At 40.7% G+C, this 21,135-nt stretch overlaps 1 protein-coding gene across 1 annotated transcript; it reads left to right on the top strand.

Moving 5' to 3' along the window:
* Positions 1 to 404: 404 nt before the first annotated feature.
* LOC115680796 (probable transcription factor KAN4) lies at positions 405 to 4,024 on the top strand. The gene is made up of 6 exons (XM_030604632.2): positions 405 to 1,580; positions 1,775 to 1,851; positions 2,165 to 2,204; positions 2,434 to 2,566; positions 3,396 to 3,498; positions 3,624 to 4,024. Exons 1-6 carry the CDS (start codon positions 1,091 to 1,093, stop codon positions 3,804 to 3,806), a joined length of 1,026 nt encoding a protein of 341 aa, XP_030460492.1. The 5' UTR covers positions 405 to 1,090; the 3' UTR covers positions 3,807 to 4,024.
* Positions 4,025 to 21,135: the final 17,111 nt, after the last annotated feature.

Genomic DNA, 21,135 nt, shown 5'->3' with positions numbered 1-21,135 from the left:
AACGATCGGTTGCCTAATCAAATTCCATTCTCCCAAAACGCCTAGCTCGTCAAAGGTGAGTTTGGACACCACATTGATGGAGATGCGCATCGCGCATGGTCACATCTGCTTGGGGAAAAAGCCAATAATAAAGGACAATTCAGATACAGGGATATTTCTAGGCCTGCTAGTCAATCCTCGTTCATGAAATGAAAATGGGAATATTCCAAGCTCATTAAATGACATAATTGAAAATGATAAATTCAAATGGAACCGGAAAGAGAAAAGCTTTTCTTTTTTTTTTAACGGGAATTTTTCTTCTATTTTCCAAGGGAGGTGTCACTGTCCATCAATGTAAGAAGAGAGGGACTGAATTCCTTTCCATATATTCCATTCAACAGCAACACCCCCCACACTTTTCTCTTGCTATCATCCCAACCATTCCCATCAAGAAACCACCATTTATCACATCCCTGCCTCACACCTCTTACTTATTTATTCTTTCTTTATTGATTTCTTCTTCTGAATATGCCTTTAAAGATAAGGAAGTAGTACCTCCTCTCTCTGTCTCTCTCTGTCTCTCTCTCTCTCTGAGGCCTCTGCACTCACTGCATCGATCCTTAAATATGCTTTCGTTCTCTTTTCACTAGGTTTTGCCTTCAAAAGAGCTTCATCCCAGAAAAAGAACTTTTGTTACTTTCTCTTTCTTCTCTCTGCAGTCATTCATTTTCTTCAATTTTCTTTTTAATCCCCCCACCGGGTGCTCTCGAATCTGTCTCTATTTCTTGCACTGATCTCTATTCAACCTAGAGAGAGATCCTACCAAAAAGCCTATGTTGTTCCATCCTCCTCCCCCTCCTCCTCAGCCTCTCTTCTTTTTAAACACACCCATGCAAATCATAAAGCACTCATGATCTAATCACAACCTCTATCATTCCATTGTCAGCCTTTTATATCTCCTGTTGACACACTCTCTACTCTCTCTCTTTCTCACTTTCTTTACTCACCAATTTCTAGTTTTTCTTTGATTCTCCTATTTCGCTGTTAGGACTCTCTATTATCACTGAGCCCTCGTCACATTTTCCCTTCAAAATCCATAAATCTCATTCCCATGTTTTCTGGATCAAGACCCCCGATGACAACCCCACCAACTTTCCCTGATCTTTCCTTGCAAATTAATCCTCCAGATGTTCCAGATTCCGGGAAGATGGTTGCAATTTATGGTTACGACGATTTCACAAGGAAACCATTATGTAGTGAAATGAGCTCCACCACTGACTCCGGTAGCAGCGGGAGTGATTTGAGCCATGAGAACAATTTCTTGTCACAAGAGAGGAGTTTTAATCATGGTCATGGTGAGCCCACATTGAGCTTAGGGTTTGCAATGGGCGATGTCAGCCATTCAACCTTGCAACCACCACCAAGAAACCTCAATCACCACCACCACCACCACCATCCTCATATATACGGCCGTGAGTTCAAGCGGAGTGCTCGAGTCGCGAGCAGCATAAAGAGAAGTATCAGAGCGCCCAGAATGAGATGGACCACGACTCTACACGCCCATTTTGTTCATGCAGTCCAGCTTCTAGGCGGTCATGAAAGTAAATCCACGCACATATGATGAATATGCTTTCAGATCACATTCCGTTTGGTCATTTCTTGACTTAGCCAAAAGAACAAAAAAAAAAAAAGGAATACTTTTCTTTTGCTTGTGTACTCCACTTGTTTTGACTCAGAAAAGGGTCATCAGAAATGGGTTGTGTAGAAATTTATCTAATTGAATGTAATTTTACAGGAGCAACCCCAAAATCTGTATTGGAGTTGATGAACGTGAAGGATCTAACCCTAGCCCACGTGAAGAGTCACTTGCAGGTGGGTGTTTGCTCTTTGCATTTTTCTTCTTGTTTTTTTTTTTTTTTTGAGAATTAGTTTCTCCCATAGAGCCTCTTGATCTCATGAATTGAGAATGACATTTATGGTTTCTATAAATTTTTTGCTTTGTCTTTTGTTGTATTCCATGATGTTGTGCATTTGTGGTGGGCACTGGATTACAAGAAGTAAGGACAAAGGGGCATCTATAGTGCTCTCTCTCTCTAGCTATAGAGCATTCATCTTAGCATTGTGGACTTTAATTTCTCTCATTTATTAATTTCTTTTCTGTTGTGGGTTTTGATTTTCCATGCAGATGTATAGAACAGTGAAGAGCACTGACAAAGGATCGCCAGGTAATTGTGGATTAATTCTCCTCTAGTCCAGATCATCATATTTATTCATCCACCTTAATTACTTCTCACGTTTCCTCTGAGAGAGCTGCAAATGAAGGAAAGAGAGGAAAAAACTCAAAGAAAAGATCAAAAAAGAAATGGGTTTTGAGACTTGGGCTGACTCGTACATGTGAAAGATTCACTTGCTAAAGAGAGGTTTTTTGACTCTTTGCGTGATGAAATGTTTCAGGTCAAGTGCAAAAACTAGACATTAGTACAAAACATGTAGATGCAGGATCATTATCGTCTGAGAAACATGAAGACTGCAACAACTCTCACTCTCTCAAGCCATCATCCCAAGCAAGTTTCGAACAAACACAAGGGTTAGTTTGCCTTTTCATCTGAAATTTCAGCGCCTTTGATGAAAATAAAATAAAACAAATAAAGAAGAAGAAGAAGAAGATCCACACACAATGACATAAATGTGCCTCCTGGTAATGGGTAACGTAATTGTGTCGTGTGCAAGAGATGGTGCTTGTTTTGTTGTTGGTAGTGTAAATTATCGGATCGAAAAGCTCGAACAGTTGCATTGAGTTCGATGAACACAAAAAGTGCCTTAGTTCTCTAGATAAGGCCATCTTTTTACGTGCTTGGCCTTTTTTATGATAAGCTCAGCATATTATAGATTAAAAACCAACATTAAGGTTCCAATACATGCTTTAAAGTCAAGGGTTTTTGTTCAAATCTCGTAGTCACTGAAATCCAACGGGCGTTAGCAAGCTGACAAGGGGTTTAATTACTCCATGTGTTTCTAAGTAAGTTGAAATCTCTCACTTTTAGAAATTTATGTTTCTTCTTAGACCTAAGACCGCACATACGAACCATGAAAGTCGTACCAGGTTAGGCTATTGTCATCTTCTTCCATGCGTGACTCGTATTGCTTAACCTCACTCAGATGAATTTGTATCAATACAGTAACTTTAAACATTAAAAAGAATTCTTCTATGCCGGTGTTTTTATCACTTTCGAGTGTACCCGGTTCATTCTTGGTGACCAATTAATCGTACATGTCTCATCCACCAAACCCAGGTCGAGGAATTTCTTGCTTCCCTCCCTGGAACCAAATAAATAACCAAATATCAGTTGCAAATAGATTCATTACATAGCTAAATCATAGAGATTTCTTTAACTCTTGGACCTTTGTGCAAGCAGAGGTTTATTGTGGTTGCAATCAATGGAGACGAGAGGAACAAATGAATCGGATCATGAAAATGCTTTGACATATGATTCCCACTTCAAAGCAGATGACACCAAGGTAAGTGCAAAAGAATCAAAGGAGTACCAAACAATGTCTGGTCCAAAAAAGATACTATCTGGTGTCCATTATTTTAGTTCTTCTCTGTTGTTTGCTCTCATTTGGTGTCAATTATTTTTATATAGGTGGACGGACAAAAGATTGTCGATCGACATATGTCTGAAGATGTGAAGGAGAGGTTGGACTCGAGCTCCTTGTCACCACCTTCGGGGGATGCATTGGTCAATCTGGAGTTCACTCTCGGAAGGCCGAGTTGGCAAATGGACTCCACCGAATCTTCGCACGAGTTCACCCTACTCAAGTGTTGATCCATCAGTCAATCAAATTGGTTTACCTGCCTTAATTATGAGGAAATGGACGAATGAATTATTTGAGCCTGCTATATTTTCGCGCATCCGCCCAATTGCTCGGTGATTTCCTTGCAATTTTTGTCTCGATTGATGGGGAAAGGAGAAGGGGTAGGCATGACTCAATGTCACGGACGCTCGCTAGTTTACAAGAAACAGCATAAACCGAATTTTCAAGCCACCATTGTTTTTTCTTTATCTTTTGCCTAGTATGTCAAATAACATATGGCTTTGTACGAAGGGGATTTGTATGAATAATTTGCCGTTGCGACGAAGATTCGAACCATGGTCCATGGTCCATGATTGGTCCCACTGAAAATTATCTAGCCATGTCGTGAAGGGTGGCGTCTAGGGGTGGAGCAATTTGGTGTTGTTTTCAATCTTTTTCAATTTTCGCACCCCAAGGTCTTCAACACGTTGCTCGAGCCCACCTCCCTCGTCCTGGCCTTTGCAATAATTTTGGGTTGCTCGTTCCTAGCGACGTATTTCTAGTTTTTTTTTTTTTGATAACCGAAGTGTCCGCACGACCGGCGAGCTAGGGCTCAAACTAGCGGTGATGCCCGACTAGTCCTCGAGGGGGGCTAGCGCAGCATCCCACCGCTACGACCCCCCACTTAAATCACCGATGGGCGAGTTTGAACCCAAGACCTCTCGTGAAAGGAACTGAACGCAAACCAACGCGGCCACTGATGGGTGGGTCCCGTATTTCTAGTTTTTTTTTTTTTGATAATCGAGGTGTCCGCGCGGCCGGCGAGTTAGGGCTCAAACCAGTGGTGATGCCCGACTAGTCCTCGAGGGAGGCTAGCGCAACATCCCACCGCCACGACCCCCCACTTAAATCACCGATGGGCGAGTTTTGAACCCAGGACCTCTCGTGAAAGGAACTGAGCGCAAACCAACGCGGCCACCGATGGGTGGGTCCGTATTTCTAGTTTTATGTGCACTAAAGTAAAAAATTGAAAAAAGGGAAAGAAATTGGGTTTTAAACTAATATAATTGACGTATGGGGTAATTACGGTTCCAAGAGGACCATATGATATATAATGCGACGGTCCCTCCGAATTAACCAAAATGACCTCGTAAGGGGCCGCGATCTCATTGAGCATAAAGAAGTACGTATGACCTTAGAAATTTTTGGGCTTTTACCTTCCACATATTGAAATTATAAGATAGGAAGAATGAATAGTCTATGCGCGGATAAGTATTGTCTAATATTTTGTATGCATATAATAATAGATTAAAATAGGGGAAAAGCCACAAAAAACCCTAAACTATGTCCACCGTGACATATTTACCATAAACTTTTTTGTGATACTAAAAATCTAAAACTTGTATCTGTGTGATATATTTATCCTCTATCAAAGTTCTCTCAATGAAAGCCGTTAAAAATCTGCTTACATAGATGCTTAAAAGTAAACGGTATTGATATGACGCCCTTGTAACTTAAGTAAAATAAAAACAACGTTATGTTGGCTGAAAAAATCATCTAATAAAAATCTAAAACTTGTATCTGTGTGATATATTTATCCACTGTCAAAGTTCTCTCAATAAAAACCGTTAAAAATCTGCTTACATAGACGCTTGAAAGTAAACGGTATTGATATGACGCCCTTGTAACTTAAGTAAAATAAAAACAACGTTATGTTGACTGAAAAAATCATCTAATAAAACCTTGATGGAGGAAGATAAATGTGTCACATAGGTACAAGTTTTGAGATTTTTTATGTCACATGAAAAGTTTAGGGTAAATATATTACAGTTATCTATTTTGGAGTTTTTGGTGTCATGAAAAAAATTCAGGATAAATGTGTCATAGTAGCCATAATTTGAATTTTTTTTTATCTTATTAAAATACTATCAACTTGAAATGATGTCCATGGAGTTATGGTATCGAGACCAACCCTAGGGAGGCCACTCCCATCAAGATACCCAAAATCGGAGGAGGTTGCCTATGGCAGGCCACCTCAAATTGCATATATCTGTGTGTGTTGGAGGAGAGAGAGAGAGTTTCTCAACTCTTTAAGAAAATAAACTAAAGTTATAAAATAACTTCCTAACTTTAGAAAATCACGATCTATTATAATAGTTATATTCGATATTTCTTTTGTCATAAATTACTTTCGACCAAAAAAGAGATTACTTTCTAACACTTTACACGTTAGAAGAAGACGGCTGCACACTTGGCAATTCCAAGTCAAATGTTGGAGACTTTTAGCCTACATACCAACTAAGTATTGATTGCCCAATCACCTTCTTTAGAAGTTTAAACTAATTTTTTGTTTTTGGTCGAGGCAAGTTTAAGCTTTTAAGGGGATAAGAATAATATGAGTGCATAATTTTAGTACGACACTCACTTGAGTGCCATAACTTTTTCTTTCGCTTACTTAAGTGCCATGTCGAGGTAAAATCGATCATTTAAGTACCACTTCTGGCAAATCACCAGATGCAGATTTTTTTTTATTTTTTTTAAAGTTGATTTTTATTTTTTTTTATTTTCCTTTATTTTTCTTTGTTTTTTTTTTCTATGTGTTGGCCGCAAAGGCCTCTCCCTCGGCCGGCAAGGCCATGAGGCCATCGCCGATTGCGGGCGACGCTGCCTTGCCTTGGGCTGGCGAGGGTAAGAAGGCCCGCTAGATTTGGGCGAGGCCGGAGGTGGTTTTCAGGTGAGGCAAATTGTCAATGACACTTAAGTGATTAGTTTTCAAATTTGTGGCACTTAAGTGATCGATTTTTTAAATTTGTAGCACCTAAGTGAGCTAAAAAAATTACAAAAATTGTCTACGTCGAAGCCGGAGGTGCCACGTCGGATTTTTTAGTAAGGCAAGTTGCCAATGGCACTTAAGTGATCGATTTTTCAAATTTGTGGTACTTAAATAAGCAAAAAAAAAAAAGTTACGATCCTTGAGTGAGTGCAATTCGAAAGGTGTGACACTCTCGCTGTTGTTATCCCAACAATTAAGGAACAATGCATAGTATATATTTACGTCCTAACACTATTAGATAACCATTTGTCACAAAGATGGAAGTATGACATTCAGGCTACAATTAAGAAGGCCCCAATGAGAAGACTGAGTCTCCGAATGAGCTACCTCTCCATGCCAACTATGTTAAAACTCTGTAACCTACAATGTAAAATGAAGGTACAATAAATGACTTCATATAGACATAGCATGGGTCTCCATGTGCTGCCATGCTGGCCAACCTCGGAGCTTACTAACTTGGAGTGTAGTTTTAACTTTGAAAGTAGGTGTGATGTAGGTGCAATTTAAGCAAAAATCGAGGGGTTAGTGTTATGACACATCGACAATCCACTTTGGGCTATATTTTTCTCCGTTCTCGAATGAAGGGAACTGTCTCCAACCTTGCTTCTCATTAATGAGTTACATATAATGCCATCATCCACGTATATATTTAACATAAAATAGATGTAAATGATGCCTATGTTTATAAATAACTTATAAAATCTTAAATATTAAATATGTTTTTATCTAACAGCTTAAACTTTTAGAATAGACGGTAGTGGTCTCACAAAATCTCACATGGTATTAGAGCCTAAGTTATCAATAAGTTTTGATCCAATGGTCACTCGGAGAGGGTTGTTGCTACTTCAACCCTAAGCCTCATGTGTGAGGGGGAGATTGTTGGGATTTATCCTGTATCAGTTGTGAAAAGGGCTGGTGGTCAGTTTATAAGTGCGAAGGAAATTCTCATCCTTTAAGCTAACTTTTGGGGTAAAAGAGGCTCAAGACCACCCAACACTGGTATCAGAACCCAAGTTATCAATAAGTTTGGACTTAACAGTCACTCGAAGAGAGTCCGGACCCAATAGTCACTCAGAGAGGGTTGTTGCTGCTTCGACCCAAGCTTGATGTACAAGGGAAAATTGTTAGGGTTTATTCTACATCGGTTATGAAATGGGTTGGTAGTTAGTTTATAATTGTAAGAGAAAGTTTCATCCTTTGAACAAGATTTTGTGTTGGACTTCCTAATATAATATCATTAATGAAAAAATCAGAAATACTTAACTCATTCACGCCGTACAAGTTAGATGTCATCGGTGCCATAAAAGAGGAGAATGTCTTTCTTCAGCTGTATCCCGTCAAGGTATTAAACAAAAATTGCGATTTCCATCTACTCATCAGTAAACAGATTGACTCGATTCCTCAACGACATCAAGGGAGTACATCAAGAAACGTAAAACGTCGCACTAAAACTTATCTTTTTGCCCTTTCAGAGGGTGGGGGAGCAATCAGCACGAGACGGCCTCTCCAGTATCATCATTGCGGTTTTGTCCGAAGTGGAGGGGAAAGTGGGTTCTCTCACGCAGGATTACACGATGTACATGCACGAAAGCTGAAGAGACTACAATTCAGAGTTTTTGGGGGTGTCCCAATGGAGGACACACATTTTCTTGCTCCCCCATCATGACTTCTTTATCATGTTATTCCGTGAGAAAAGATTCTCGACAAGAACCAAAAATACGTACCTTTATCTTTTGGGTTTCTAAAAATCCTCCACACAAGGTTTGGTCCACTTTTCCAATTCGAACTTTGGAGTTTCTTTCTTCATGTTGTTCAGGTCATCGTTCTCCTCATTTGAGATTGGGCCCTCTAGAGTTAGGTAAAATTATTTCTTAAAATTTGAACGCGTCAAAAATAAGAAAATTCAACGGTTCAAATTAGTTATCTTTATTTTTTCCATTTTTTCTTTCCTTTTTTCCCCTCTTCCTCCTTCCCAATTTTCTCCCTTTGCTAGTATGCACAGTACCATCACCCACATTGCATTGTGCATGACCAACCCCGACCACGCCCAACCAAGCCTCTGCTGCCCCGTTGACCCCTGCCAGTGCCTCATGATGAGGTCGACACGGCCATCAGCCCGTCCTTGAGCCCCCATTGCCGTCTGTGTGTGTGGCCTTAGGCCTCTCTCTCTCTCTCTTTGCCACTGTGTGTTGGGTAGGCTTGGGCTCATGACCTGGATCAGAAGTCACTAAACCTAGTCTAGACATCATTGCTCAAACTTGGTGGTCCCAACCCACTAAGCCCTGTTCTCTCTCCTTAGGACAGAGGACAGGACAGGTTCAGCCTTACTGGCGTCGTTCGAGGCCGGTGGCAATGCCAGGTGATCATGATCTTGGTTGTCAAGAGGTTGTGACCACCGGGCCCTACATGAGAGAGAGAGAGAGAGAGAGAGAGAGAGAGGGGGGGGATGGGGGTGGGGTGTGCTGCTTGGGCGGGGGTTCTCAAGCCAAGCAGCGGCAATGAGAGGTGCGAACGGCAATAGGACGAGGCTTGACGATGGCACCGACGTAGTGGGTTTAGCGGTGCTGGTGTATCAGTGGCAAATATGGAGGAGGAGAGAGGAGGGTGGAGGGAGTGTCTTTGGTATTTGGTTTAAATTCTCTAAGGACACGTGCGTGTTTTGATCCAAGTTGCCCTAACTTTAGAGGACCCCAATTCCTTTCCTGGACCTTATGTTGTAACTGGAGACCTCATTATTGGACCGTTTCTCCATTCTGTGCCTGCTTTTCGAGTGGCAAAAAATTACATGACAAATCCTTCAATTGTTTGGTAAAATTATACCAATTCCTTCACGATGAAGAAGAATGTTAGAATGTACAACTTTGCCAAAAGTATATTTTAATCATCCCGGCATTGCGGCGATGATTCTTGAATAAGTATTATTAATGAAATAATTTCACGAATAAGTTCGAAGCAAGACAATTAAGTATAAGAGTGTCAATAGAGATCCCCTGACAAGATGTCCCCAATCTAAAAACTGAAATTAATTTAGAATCTCGAGTTGTTCTAAAGGAAATAGAATAATGCTGCTAATTAAGGAAAGATAAAAGACCCAAATCTTGGGGGCATGTTTGATTATCGGGAATTGAAGCCATTGGAGTGGGAATTTAGGCCTTCCCTTTTTGGGTGACGTTTGGTTGATAGGAATGAAATCAAATGGAAATTACCAATAAAATTGCTGCACTACTACACGTTAGGGGAAGTGGAAATGAGTGAAAAAAATGGAATAAGTTAATAACAAGGACAAGTTATATAAGTGGACTATTAAATAACCCTTGGTTTTGATAATTTTTTTATGGAAAAAATTTAATATGGTAAGCACAGTTATCTATTTTACTTTTTTTTAAGTGTGCCTGGCAAGTGGTCCATAGCAAGAATGATTTAAGAACCCCCAAATTCGGTAATAGATTGTTTACAAGTGGGCCAGTCGATTAAGCAGTAACTGACCCACAAAGTAACAATTTTATAATCCTCAAATCTAGTATCCAATAGTAGGTTATCGGGTGCTTTAAAATGTTAGGAGCAAGCCCGATGAGATGATGATTGTACCACCCTTTACAGGTGGCTTCATGAGTTATTTATTTCGATTGTAAGGTACTAAATTTGAATTACTTATAAGGGTTAATACTACGAAAAACCCTAAATTGGTACACCTATAACAATTTTATCCAAATTAATTTTTTAATCACAAAAAATCTCAAATTGATACATTTATGATAAATTTACCCTCTGTTAATTTCTGTTAAATTGTATTAACACCACAAAAAATCACAAACTGGTACACCTGTTACAAACGGATGATAAAATCCCAAACTGATACACCTGTCAACTGACACGTGTAATTTAATTCAACAATTTGACGGTAAAATTTAAAGAAAATTAACAGATGATGAATTTGTCACGTATGTACCAGTTTGGAATTTTTTGTGGTCAAAAAATTAGTTTGGGGTAAAATTGTTATAGATGTACCAGTTTGGAGTTTTTCGTGGTATTAATCCTATTTATAATGACAAGTTCCTGACTTTGTTGGTGACTTACTAATTTCAAAGCTGACCCACAATACTTATTTCAAAATTACTAATGTCAATGGTAAGTATTTGTTTTGAGTGTCAAAGTTCTAACACATAAAAATAACTTGCATTCCACTTGAAATTCGTAAGTTCATTATCCTACTGATAACTTACTGCCTTAATAAGCGAATCTATATTAGTAAATTATTAATGGGCCTATATTGTGCTAGTCTTTCTAGATGTGAAATTTTTGGTTATCATTATCACAAAACAATATGAGTTGTTTAATGAGGGGTCGAAGGACTAAACTGGAGAAACCATTGGGCTTCCTTGAATGAAAATAGACCATTTTTCTTCTTTTGCTGGGCCAAAGGGTTGGCCAGGTTGACATGTCAATGTCATGGACACTCGCTGGTTTCCAAGAGTTTACAATACGAAGCAAAAATTGAATTTTCAAGCGAATATTATTTTTTTCATTATTTTTTTGGCCTAGCATGTCAAATTACATATGGCTTCGTACAAGGTGGAATTTTGTATTAAATTCAAACCATGGTCCAAGGTTCATATATGGTCCCCCTAAAAATTTTCTAGTCATGTCATGAAGGGTCAAATCCAGTAGCGAATCAGTTTCGTGTTGTTTTCAATCTTTTTCAATCTTCTGCACCCCAAGGTCTTCAACATGTTATGCAATTTGCAATAATTTTGGGTGGTTCGTTCCTAGCGAAGTACTTATGTTTTATGTGTACTCAAGTAAGAAATTTAAAAGGGAATGAATTGTGTTATAATTTGACACTCGCTCTGAAGTAACCCAAATGACCTTATATCAAGATACAAGAAACCTTCTATGTGGTTAGTCAAAAAATTAAATATGATCTCATAAAGTGCCGTGACCTCATTCAGCATATTGAAGTACGTACGGCCTTGTTATAAGATAGGAAGAATATAAAGTCTATTCGAGGACAAGTTTTGTCCAATGTTCTGTATGCGAATATTAATGAAATTTAATAAAATAGACTTCAAATCGTGTCCATGGACTTATTGGTATCGAGACCAAGCCTAGGGAGGCCACTCCCTCCCGTCAAGATACCCCAAATCGGAGGAGGTTGCCTGAAACAATTGATAAAATCGAGAGGGTAGTGTTATGACAAATTAATAATGCACCCTGGACTATGTTTTTCCTCGTCTTCGATCTAAGGGAATTTCCTCCAACCTTGCTTGTGATAAATAAGTTATAAATTAATGCGTGAGCATCAGGTTAGGTGGAACAATTATCAAACCTAACTTGGATTTCATCGATTGATCTCACTCAATTATTATTCATGCAAGCATAAACAAATTTCGGCCACAACTTGATCTGGTGGATCCAAGGTTGAAGCTATTGATCTTATGGTTGCCGATCAACTATACAACTGTCAATTTACAAGACCAGTTGTCAATTTCATGGCTTTTAATCAACTACTTAGTAATTGGACGCCGGTCCGATTAATTTCCATCATTGTCGATTGATCTTCCAAGGTGGCTATTCGGCTTTCAAGGCTGGTGGACGAATTTGGAGGGTCTAATATTAGTTATTATGCATTTGCTTCGATTCCCACAAGTGAGCGAATTTCTATCTTTGGTTTTTATCCAAACTCCTTTGGTGGTGAAGTTCTTTATTCTTTGGTTAGTGGTGTGATCGATCCTTTGTGCCTAGGTGATGAATTTTATCTATCTTGAAATCTTTTATCCTCGGCGGGTGGCTTGCTCCTTTATGTATAGATGGTGAACATCATCTAAGGTTCTTTATCCTTGGTCGGTGACATGTTGCTTTATATCATGATGGTGACCTTCATCTATCCCAACTTCATTTTCTATTCATATACATCCATTTCGAACCCTTTCATCATTCATTTCTAGCAAAACCTAACCATGCACTATACACTTATTACAGAAAAATGAAATTCTTAATCTCTCAATCCCATCACGATACAATTTAATTGAAAATAAATATAAATGATGTCCATGTTTGTAAAAACAAACTAGAAGTATGATTAAAGGAAATTTTCTAAAATCAGAAATAGAGGAAAACATAACTCATTCACCCTATACAAGTTAGTTTAATTGGTACCACAAAGAGATGAATGTCTCCTAAGCTGGATCACGTTGCGGTATCACACAAAATTGGTGGTTATCATCTAATAATTAGTAAACAGATTCACTCGACTGCTTGGCAACATCGATTGAGTACATCAAGAAACGAAAAACGTTGGACTAAAACAAATCTTTTTGCCCTTTCAGAGGGTGGGCGAGCAATCAACAGGAGGCACCTCTCGAATGTCATCATTGCTGTTTTGTCCGAAGTGGAGGGGAAAGTGGGTTCTCTCACGCAGGATTACACGATGTACATGCACGAAAGCTGAAGGGACTCCAGACAATTAAGAGTTTTGGGGGGTGTCCCAATGGGGACACACATTTTCTTGCTCCCCCATCATGACTTCTTTATCATGTTAATCCGTGAGAAAAGATTCTCGACAAGAACCAAAAGTACGTCCCTTTATCTTTTGAGTTTCTAAAAATCCTCCACACAAGGTTTGGTCCACTTTTCCAATTTGGACTTTGGAGCTTCTTTCTTCACGTTGTTCAAGTGATTGTTCTCCCTATTTGAGATTGGGACGTCTGGAGTTAGGTAAAATTATTTCTTAAAATTTGGACGTGTAAGAAACAAGATAATTCGACGGCTCAAATTAGGTATCTGTATTTTTCCTTTTTTTTTTCTTTTTTTTCCCTCTTCCATTTTCCCAATATACTCCCTTGCTCGTAGGCACAATACCACCACCCACATTGCATTGTGCATGACCAACCCTAACCACGCTCAACCGACCCTCTACCACCCCATCGACCCTCGTCAGTGCCTCATGATGAGGCTGACATGGCCATCAACACTTCCTTAAGCCTCCATTGCTGTCTCAGTGTGTGTATGTGTGTGTGCACCCTTGACCTCTTTCTCTCTCTTTGTGCCTATGTGTTGGGTGGGCCTGGGCTCGCAATCTGGATCAGATGTCACCAAATGTAGTGTAGGCATGATTGCTCAAACTTGGTGGTCCAACCCACTAATCCCAGTCCTTTATCCTCAACAAGGACAGAGGATAGGACCAGTCTTACTGGTGTCGTTCGAGGCTGGTTGGCAGTGCCCGGTGATCATGATCTTGGTTGTCAAGATGTCGCGACCACCGGGCCCAAACATACGAGGAAGGAGAGAGAGAGAGAGAGAGAGAGAGAGAGAGAGAGAGAGAGAGAGAGAGAGAGAGAGAGAGAGAGAGAGAGAGCTTCTCAAGGCAAGCAACGGCAATAAGAAGCGCAAATGGCAATAGGACGAGGCTGGATGATAGTGCCGAGGTGGCGGGTTTAGTGGTGCTGGTGTATTAGTGGCAGAGACGGAGGTGGCGAGAGGAAGGCGGAGGGAGTGTCTTCAGTATTTGGTTTAAATTCTCTAATGATACATGGGTGTTTTGATCCAAGTTACGCTAACTGTAGAGGAGCCCAATTCCATTCCTGGACTTAATGTTGTACCTAGAGACCTCCTTATTGGACCGTTTCTCCATTCTTTGCCTGCTTTTCGAGTGGCAAAAAATTACATGACAAATCCTTTAATTGTTTGGTAAATCATACCAACACCTTCACAATGAAGGAGAATGTTATGTACAACTTTGCCAAAAGTATATTGTAATCATCCCGGCATCACTACAATGATTCTTGAATAAGTTTGAAGCAAGACAATTAAGTATGCGAGTGTCAATTGAGATCCCCTTGACAAGATGTCCTCAATTTATTAATTGAAATTAGTCCAGAATCTCAAGTTGTTCTAAAGGAAATAGGATAATGCTGCTTATTAAGGAACGATAAAAGATCCAAATCTTGGGGGCATGTTTGATTATCGGGAATTGGATCCGTTAGCGTGGGAATTTAAGCCTTTGCTTTTTCGGGGACGTTTGGTTGATTGGAATGATCAAATGGAAATTACTAATAAAGGGCGTGCATGATAACAATTATGCTTCTTTATTTTCCTATTTTTTTGTTTCCGGGAACAGGTTTGAAACAGAAATCTGTTTGATAACATAATTTCATTATACTATTTCCGAAACAAATTTTTAGCCCAAAAATATATTTGGAATATAAATGAGAAGTAAAAATCGAAACATAAACATAAATAAAAGCTATTCTCATCACTCACTCCCTCTCTCTCGTGTGTGTTCTCCCTCTCTCTCATAGGGCATGGCCAGCGCTGACGTTGACAATTTTTGATAATATTTTTATATTTTTTTCGATTTTTTTAATTTTCTTTTCTTCTCTTTTCCTTCTTTACATTTTTTTTGTTTTCTCTTATTTTCATTTTTTTTCTTTTCTTTTTTCATTTTCCCTCCACCGGCAATCACTGAGCCTTGTTGATAGCTGACGACCACCGGCCTCAGGTGAGGGCCACTATCGCTAGAATGGGCAAGGGCACAATTAAAAGGTTTATGACAGAATTAGCAAAAATGCAATAGGTTTATGACTTTTTAGACAATTTTTTCTTTAGGACTTTTTGGACAATTAAAAAATTAAAAAGTTTAGGACTAAAATTTGCAATCGTGCAATTGGCAAAATTAAAAGCTATTTTAAGTGGGTAAGTTATTAATGGGCCTATGTAATGCCAGGCTTTCTAGGTGTGAAATTTGTTTATCACAAAACGAAACGAGCTGTCTGACGAGGGGCCAAAGGAATAGACTGGAAAAACTATTGGGCTTCCATGAATGAAAATCATCTTTCAAATTCTCTTAAAAAAAGAAGAAGAAGAACAAGAGCCCGTCCATATTCAATGTAATCCAATAAATCACTTTTCTTCTTTTCCGGGGCCGAAGGCTTGGCAACGTCGACATGTCAATTTTGAGCTCATAATAGAATTATTAGACAAAACTTCTTGCAACCACGAACTATGCAAACAATTCGAACCCAACTTTGCAGAAACAATCATTGATATGTAAAATTACGGTTTATTATTAACAATGTTATCAAGTAACACTAACTTAATCAGTTTAGTGCAATAGCAAAGATTTCACAAAATAGATCATTCGATCAAAATGTGGGAAACACATAAGTTAAGATTGATTCGGAGTAAAAAATAAAAACTTAAATGTCTTAATCTCACGTCTTACTGTGTCTTCACTCTTGAAGAAAACATCTAAAGTTCAATTACTAAATGGGAACAAAAGAACATAGAGTATCATTAAAGTTTCAGCTTAGTTGGCAGATTTTTGGACTTTTTTCATTAAGTTTCGTGCATCTAAATATACCAAAAATCAAAAGGCATTTTAGTGTTACATTAATGATGGAAACTCAAAATTATCAGAGATGGTAACGTTTTGCTCATGACAATTATGAATAGAAAAAAATTATATGTCTTAGTTAAGAACTAATCACAAGAAATAGTTATTGAAGATGTTTCTGTTAACTTGAATTTAAAAAGAAGCTTCGATAGTCAAAAGGATGTAGAAGAATGTCACGTTAATCTTCAAGAAAATTGTCCAAAAAGTCTTTAACCTATTGCATTTTTGCCAATTCAGTCCTAAACCTTTTGCATTTGTAAAAATTCAGTCCACTTGGCAAAATTTGGTCGGCCAGTGCTGACGTGGACCCTGGCCGGGCTAGTTATCCGGCCAACACTGACGTGACAATTTTATTAAAATTTAATTTTTATTTTCAATTTTGTTATTAATTTTTTTTTCTTTTGCTTTTTCATTTTTTTCTACCTTTCTTTCCTTTGGCCGGTGTGATGACCAGCCAGAGGCAAGGACCTCATCGGCCTATAACAAAGCTCGCCCCTACCGGCCATTGACAAGGGCGAGGTCGACCTCGCCCTGGCTAGGTTCTCCCTTGCCCAGCGACGGTGAGGTCAGACTCGCCCTTACTAGGGGCCCGCGGGGGGGGGGGGTAGCTTTGCCTGAGGCTGGCGAGGTTGAGCCTCGCCTAGCCAAAAAGAAAAAGAAGAAAAGGAAAGAAGAGGAGAAATTCAAAAAAATATTAAAATATTAAAAAATTGCCATGTTAGCATTGGCTAGATGGTTAGCGCCCACGTCAGTCTTGATCGGCCAAAATTGACCGGATGGATTGAATTGACCCAAAAATAAAAGATTTAGGACTAAATTGATAAAATTGAAAGGTTTAGGACTGAATTGATAAAAATGCAATAGATTTAAGGCTTTTTGCACAATTTTCCCTTAATCTTCTAATCTATCGGTAAAGAGTTGGGTAGGACACTGCTAATGAAATTTAGGAGGCTGAAATTGGTCAGGCCCATAAGATAAATGAAAGCGCTAGGCATATAGAGTATCGTTCCAACGGCCTAGTCCATTTGATTTTTCCCTTCGAATTGAGTTGAAAATCCCAAGCATGGAATTCTTGAGCAAGAAAATTATGCCCACCTCAACATACGTCTCTCTCCCTGTGAGAGCTTTTTCTCTCTTCTATGGAAGAGTTCTCCCCTACCCCTCATGGTGGCAGTCTACCCAAAACCCTATAACCCTTATAAACCCTAATCCCCTTCCTTCGTCTTTGCGTTTATCCTTACCACCATCCTATTCATCGTGCTTTCCTCCTTTAATGGTTACTCAACCGAGATCAAGCAGATTCTGGTCACAACCCATTCACAGAACCACACCTCCCTCCTAGGCCATAACCCATTCATGTCTCACCCATTCTACACCAAATCATGCCCAGACTACGCCCCCCCCTTGCCTACCCTATCTTCCATTTTGATCAACCCATATCAGCTTTATCCCATCCTTTAGCCCTAAAATCCCTAACAAACCCTAAATCACCTCACCTAGTTTACCTATCCCCATCTGAGAGCTCCCTTCATCTATACTTTTAAAACCCATTTCGTGCCCTAACCCCTGGACCAAATTGTTTGCAGTCACTAGTATCATCCCAACACGCACGTCAAAGGCTAAAGCTAATGGCTTGAGTGGTTGCTGCATTGGCTGAATGTGAGACTGGTGGTAGCAAAAGTTCCTTCTGGATGAGACTATCTTGGTGTAGAGGAATTGAGGAAAGAAGTTGTTGAAGTCCTCTGGCCAAAATTTCTCTATGTGGTTATTGCGAGTGTGCCCTACAACTGCATCACAGAGGTAAGCATAGACAATACAATAGATAAAGAATTAAGACTAGCTTTTTTATGTTGTTGATTAGGCAATATGAGGTCAGATGATGTTTTAGCGACCATAAATTAGGTATTGGTGGCTAGCTTTAATAAGTCACCAGGGTACCAATGAAAATCTTAACCTGGAACTGTCGGGGGCTGGGCACCCCCTGACTTTCTAGGAACTAAGAGATTTAGTGTCTCATGAAAGGCCCAATGTCATATTTCTCATGGAGACGAAGAATAAAGCAGAAATGGTGTTGAGACTGAAGAAGAGATTAACATTCCAGCATTGCTTTAATGCGAACCCGATTGGGACAGGGGTGAGAGGAGGGGTCGCTTATGGTGTCGTGGAATGAAGAGGTATCAATTATTGTGGATTCTTTCACTGCGGAGTACATCAATGTTACATGTACAGAGGAGGAGAAAAAGATATTGACGAGGATCACTTTCGTACATGAGTCGTACACATTCCAAAAAAAGGGTTCTGCTATGTAAGGAGTTGAGAAGCATTAATGCACATAATACCCTACCTTGGGTTTGCATAGGAGATTTCAAAGTACTATATCATTGGGAGAAAGTGGGGCAAAGATTGGTGGAACAATATAGAATGGTTGCTTTTAGAGATTTCCTTTATGATTGTTCATTGATGGACTTGGGCCAACAATCTAGAAGGTGATGCATTTATAAAGGAAAGGCTTGATCGGGTTCTGTGTAGTGTGGATTGGAGATTAATGTTCCCAGAAGCTTTAGCTTGCGCCTTGCCTGCAGTTGGATCGGATCATAGCCCACTTCTTATGTCATTCTAGGCTAAAACAGAAAGAAGGAAGAAGGAATTCAAATTTGAGGCATTTTGGTTGGAGGATGGGGAATATGAAGGAGTAGTCACTATAGCATTAAAGGACCCTTGTGCTGGAAATATGAATTTCTTGGCTATGCTTCGAAAGATCACAAACTCTCTCACGCAATGGAGCAAACAATTTTCCAATGCTGATAGACAAATTCAGTCTCTCAAGACTGAACTCCAGAAGATTACTAATGGTCAAGGGTTTAATTATGAATGCAAAAAGGCCAAAAGGATTAAGACAAGGATAGAAATGATGTGGAGATAGGAGGAAATGTACTGGGGAATGAGATCGAGGATTAGTTGGCTAAAGTGGGTAGATAAAAACACATGTGCTTTCATGCTACCACAATACAAAGGTGGCAGAGAAATAAAATATCCATGTTACAAATAGCAGACGGAGAGTGGAATAGAAACGCAACCATACTCAAAATAGCAACAAGGGATTTTTTTGTTACTTTATACAGCTCAATTAGCCCTTGCAACTTCCAACCCATTATTGATCAATGTCCTCAATTAATTGGGGATGAAATAATTGAAGCCTTAATAGCCAAAATTACCTTGAAAGAGGTTAAGGAGGCCGTCTTTCAGTTAGAACCGTGAAAGCAGATGAACTTGATGGTGTTAATGGACAATTTTACTAACATCACTGGCTAGATATTCATAATGATATACTTAAAGTGGTGGAAGTGTGACATTCCGAATTTCGGCCCATTTTTGGGATTTATAAAACGTGTAATCCGTCAGTGCGCTTATAATGGAATCTCGCCCGGGAACTGATCACTCTCGGGTTCTCGTTTTTAAAATAGAGATTTCGCTAGAATCGCACTCGATAGAATTTGGCCGTTATTTAGACCCCAAACTTGGCAGTCAATTTTTGGGAGTTTCGGGAAGAAATAAATTGGACGGTGTCGATATTGTTGTGGCCAACGTCGAGATTATCAAGAATAGTGAGAAAGTGGATTTTTGACCGGGTGCGAATTTGGACTAGTAGACCTCCCTCGTAGTGTGTTTTGAGTTATTTTATTTTGGCCATTTGTCCTATAATATTAATTTGGATTTTTGCGGATCGTTAGATCGTTTTTCGATTTTGAACCATGTCCGTTGGATCGCGCTCGAGTGCGCATTGACTTTTTGGCTCTCTTCTCTCTCCTCTGCCGCGCACGTTTCTTTTTCCGCCAACGCGTTCGTCCTCTCCTTCTCTCTCCTCATTGCGTCTGCCCCTCCTTTCTCTCTCTCTCTCTCTCTCTCTTTCCCCTCTTGGCTGCGCAGGTTTCCCTCCATGCAGACGTCCCTTCATGCACGTTTCTTCCCCTCCTTCTGTCAGACTCTCTCTCCTCTTTCCTTTCTTTTTTTTTTTCTTTTCTTCCTTCTCTTCCTCTTCTTCTTCCTTTCTTCTCTTTCCGCCCGACCGTTCCCGCTCTTGCTCGACCGGTCCTCGGCCCTGGCCTGAATTACGGCCCGGCCGCCAAGCAGTCGATGCGTCCGTCCGCCGTCGTCCACCCCGGCTCGCCCATCGCCGCCCCTGACCGCCGCCGGTTCGACCCCCCCTCAGCCCCCAGCTCGTCCCCTCTCGCCACCACTGCCCCTGCTTTCTTCCTCTCCCCTACAGTCTCCGTTGCCGCCGTCATGTCGCCTCGCCGGCCTAGCCAACAACGGCTGGCCGGTCACTACGGGCCAAATTTAGCCCGGCTACGCTGGCCAGCCTTGCTTGCCGAGCTCGCCCGGCCCAGCCGACCAGCCTGCTGCCCGCCGCCGTAGCTCGCTTCCGTCGCCGTCCGACCTGTCAGTCGTCCGGGCTTGACCCAGCCTTGTCCGGCCTGGCCAACTTCCGGCCGAGCGTGCCTGCACCCGTGCCTCGAGCTCGCCCGGTCGAGCGTCCCCGGGCCGTGGTCGAGCCGTTACCCACGCGCACCAGCCCGCGCGCCCGCTCGCCCAATCGTGGCCTATCGCCGTGCCCGTCGCCCAGGCGCGTCGCCCGTCCAGCCGGCCTGTCGCCCAGGCGTGTTGCCCATTCCGCCCGTCCATGCGCCCCGGGCACGCCGTTCGGCCATCGCGTCGGCGCGCCAGGCACGCCGATCGGCCATTGTGCCCGCGTTGGCCGGCCACCGTGCCTGTTGGCCCGCGCCCGCGCCCAGTCCGGTACTGTTCACCCGGGCTATTTTGGGCCCGAGCCGACTTCTCCCAGATCAAACTTAGGTAAGTGACTTCCTAAACCCTGCCTAGTACTTTGGGTATTTTTAGACTTGTTTAGGATGTGATTAGTATCGGGTTAGGAATTAATTTAGGCGTGGGCTAATTAGATTGAGTGTGCCCAATTTATGAATTATTGTGGTCATAATTGTGTGGCTAATTTAGTGATTGACTGAGGTAAATAGCATGACTGGTTTGGAGATCGTATAATGCTGGAAATTTATGTTGAGTCTATTAGTTGTTCGCTTGTGATTCAATGTTCGATTCGCGATTGTTCGTGTTGGTTTGT

The sequence above is a fragment of the Syzygium oleosum genome, unplaced genomic scaffold (assembly GCF_021117445.2).
Source record: "Syzygium oleosum isolate NSW1041296 unplaced genomic scaffold, Sole_v2.1 Sole_v2.05, whole genome shotgun sequence".
Classification (NCBI taxonomy): domain Eukaryota; kingdom Viridiplantae; phylum Streptophyta; class Magnoliopsida; order Myrtales; family Myrtaceae; genus Syzygium; species Syzygium oleosum.
This window is presented reverse-complemented; position numbering and strand designations above follow the sequence as displayed.

Bases quoted from the DNA above. Each gene is read 5' to 3' on its own strand.
- LOC115680796 (XM_030604632.2), top strand. From the start codon at position 1,091: ATGTTTTCTGGATCAAGACCCCCGATGACAACCCCACCAACTTTCCCT. The intron at 1,581-1,774 runs GTAAATCCACGC...GTAATTTTACAG, and splicing joins GCTTCTAGGCGGTCATGAAA to GAGCAACCCCAAAATCTGTA. The intron at 3,499-3,623 runs GTAAGTGCAAAA...ATTTTTATATAG, and splicing joins TCAAAGCAGATGACACCAAG to GTGGACGGACAAAAGATTGT.